Below are 2,923 nucleotides of genomic sequence, written 5' to 3' on the forward strand. Positions count from 1 at the left end.
CAGGGACTGACAGCCAGACCATGATAACTCGGACGGAACTTGAAATCAATCCAGTTAAGCACCCCGTGCTGACAAAAAATAAATGTGACCAAATTCTATCTAGTGTTCAATGAGGAAGTAAAATACTTTTGTAAATAACGTAAATAAATTATATAATCATAATAAATCTATCATTTTTATTGTCAAATAGATGTTGGAGTAGAACTCTCTTATTTCCCCTGTACTATCAATTCTATTTTGAAGGTCATCTCCTTGAGACAACTGTACGAGCCTCAAATATAATGGTGTTCTATTTTTATCATTCTTTTTATAAAGGGGAGATCATCGTTTCTAGCTGATCTCTATTACAGTATTGGGCGATTCTACGGGTATAGTAGCTGACCGACAATGTATAACGTCTGATTGGTCGGGAGCATTAATAATTATACATTTTAACATTTAAAATTGAATCTCCACCTAAAACGACTCCTTACATAGATAATATTAATATTAGTAATGAATGAATGATGATGATGATAGTGATGATGATGAAGATAATGATAATGATGATGATAATGATGATGATGAGAATAATAATAATTATCATAATAATAATAGTAATCATAATTGTACTAATGATAACGATGATATTGATGAATGCCAACACTGGTCTAATGATGTCATGTCGTCGTAAACTAATGGAAATGATCTGCAATCCCCGTACGGCCAACATTCCTCGCTCCAATGACAAAAGCTGCATTAGTACTGGGTATGCCAAGTGTTGATCAAAAAGTAGTTGCAATAGAATTAGAGGATTTGGAGGAACTCAGCTCGTTGATGGAGTTACTGTAAGTATTAAACATTGCAGTACGTTCAAGTCTGCCGAGAAAATTTGCACCACCAGAGGGCGTAGAACCGAGACAACTATTGCTTCCAATCCTGTTAGCGCTAGTGCTTGAATTACCACAAGTGCTTTTAGCATTTGAATTACTGTCAAATGGTCCCAAGAATTTGAGCGAGGACGTGATATTTGCTTTCAAAGATCGTTTCAGACCTCTCTGTAAGGGACAAGGGCTTTTTGATAAACGTGTGGGAGTTGGAGTTGACGTGACCGCGCACAAATCACGACAGCTTCTAGAGAGAAGATATCCGGGAACCGTGGGGTGTCTTTTGATTGGATTCGTTGAGCATTTCTTATTTACATTAGAGTTGGAGAATATTTGAGAATTGGCACATTCGTCATCATTATTCTTTTGAATGTATTCTAATGAGTTGTTTTTAATTAATTTGCAATGTATTTTCTTAGGCAGGCGTTGGGGTGTCCTAAGACTATGATGTTCAATATTATCCGTCCCTGAAGATAACGCTAGCGAAGTTAGAGTTAGAGCAGCAATATCGCTGTTTGTGAAGTTGATAGAGTATTCGTTGACTATGGATATCTCTGCTTCATTTCCTTTGTTAATCTCATTTGAGCACTTATTATCGTGATCCTCGTCGTTATTATCATTATCATCATTCTCACAACTGTTACTATGACTCTTATTATTGCTCTTAGTGTTATAAAGAACAATGGGATTATTAGTATTTGGGTCATCTGTATTATTTTGATTGTAAGACGTATCACTATCGTAGAGCGTTGTCGAAATGTCATTGGCCAGGCCTGATTGTTCCGACGTTGTGGGATTCATTATATTTGTTGCAGTTTTCGTTGTATTTGTCCCATTCTGTGTTGATATCGAGGGATCTGTAGTGTGATGAAACTCTGGATCTGTGTCAGGACAGCATTCATTGTCGCTATCACCTATCACAACAATGTAATTCCTTCCCTGACTTATCGGCGAATCGACAAAGAGTGACGTCAAAGATTGACGATGACCGGAAGTGTGTATAAGATGATTTCCGCTTCTTATTTCAGGTTTGGGGAGAGTGTTGTCTCTCCCGGGTGTGATTCGCGGTCCGGTTGGAATGTTATCTGATGACGTCAAGCGATCTTTGTATTCTTGGAGGTAGTTGACGATTTTGTCGAAGGCAACGCGCTGCTTTGGATTGTGTTTCCAACAGCCCAGTATCACGTGATAGATGGTTGACGGACAATTTTCAGGTCTTTGTAAAAGGATGCCTCTATCCAAAAATCCGATCACCTGAAGAAAAAGAGAGAAAAATCGTGGTAGAATTGCATTTATTGAATATTTGTATCGTAAAGTCCTGTTCGTGCTTTGACTAAATATATGTGAATCTTGGCGTCAATTTGGTATTTAGACTAGTCGGAATGAACTGGATGACGAGAATTCAAATCAAATCAAAATGATCAAAAATTAAATTGTTTCATTTTAAGTGTGAAAAACAGAGCGCACTCTCGTCAATAAAAGTGATTCAAGTTTACTTCGACAAAATACCGTTTTGAAACGATTGGGCACCTGTTTTTATCCGTTGTCAACAATCTCCTTAAAACGTTACAATGCCGGTTTTTAATCTGAGGCTTGGAATCGACTTAAGCATAGCTTATAAACTGTAACCCAACGCCTCTGAACGGTATATGTCGTGGTCGTCCAGTTGCCACCGTTGGATTTAAGATATGACAACAATATTTGATAATTGGCTCAAGGCGGCATTATTTCTGGATAAACCAGGTGTCGGAAATTAAGGTCATGACCCCCAATATGAAAGTTAGGGTTGATTTCATTTCGTTATGGTTGAGTGTGGATACTATTTCTTACATTGCAAACAATTCCAAGGTCCTATTTATTCTCATCATTTAATTTTTAAATTCACTTTCAGCGTTGGATTCATCCCGGCATAATACCGTTATGATGCGGTGGTCACATATACTTATTTAAAGTGTCGAAAATTAGAATCTTTATATTAACATCACTAAACTGATAAAACAAAACAATAAACAAACAAATAAACAAACACCCCCCCCCCCCCCCCCCCCGAAGGGAAA

The 2,923-nt window shown here is 37.5% G+C and overlaps 1 protein-coding gene across 1 annotated transcript in view; it reads right to left on the bottom strand.

Annotated features, from left to right (window-relative positions):
• Positions 1-612: 612 nt before the first annotated feature.
• Positions 613-2,923, bottom strand: part of LOC144958814 (uncharacterized) — a 56,940-nt gene continuing 54,629 nt past the window's right edge. The window contains exon 9 of the mRNA XM_078891029.1: positions 613-2,120. Within this exon, the coding sequence (XP_078747155.1) occupies positions 765-2,120 (1,356 nt within the window). The 3' untranslated portion in view covers positions 613-764. The remainder of the gene's footprint in view (positions 2,121-2,923) is intronic.

This window comes from Berghia stephanieae, chromosome 13, assembly GCF_034508935.2.
Source record: "Berghia stephanieae isolate SIO BIC M18660-M18661 chromosome 13, UCSD_Bste_1.3, whole genome shotgun sequence".
In the NCBI taxonomy this organism is placed as follows: Eukaryota; Metazoa; Mollusca; class Gastropoda; order Nudibranchia; family Aeolidiidae; genus Berghia; species Berghia stephanieae.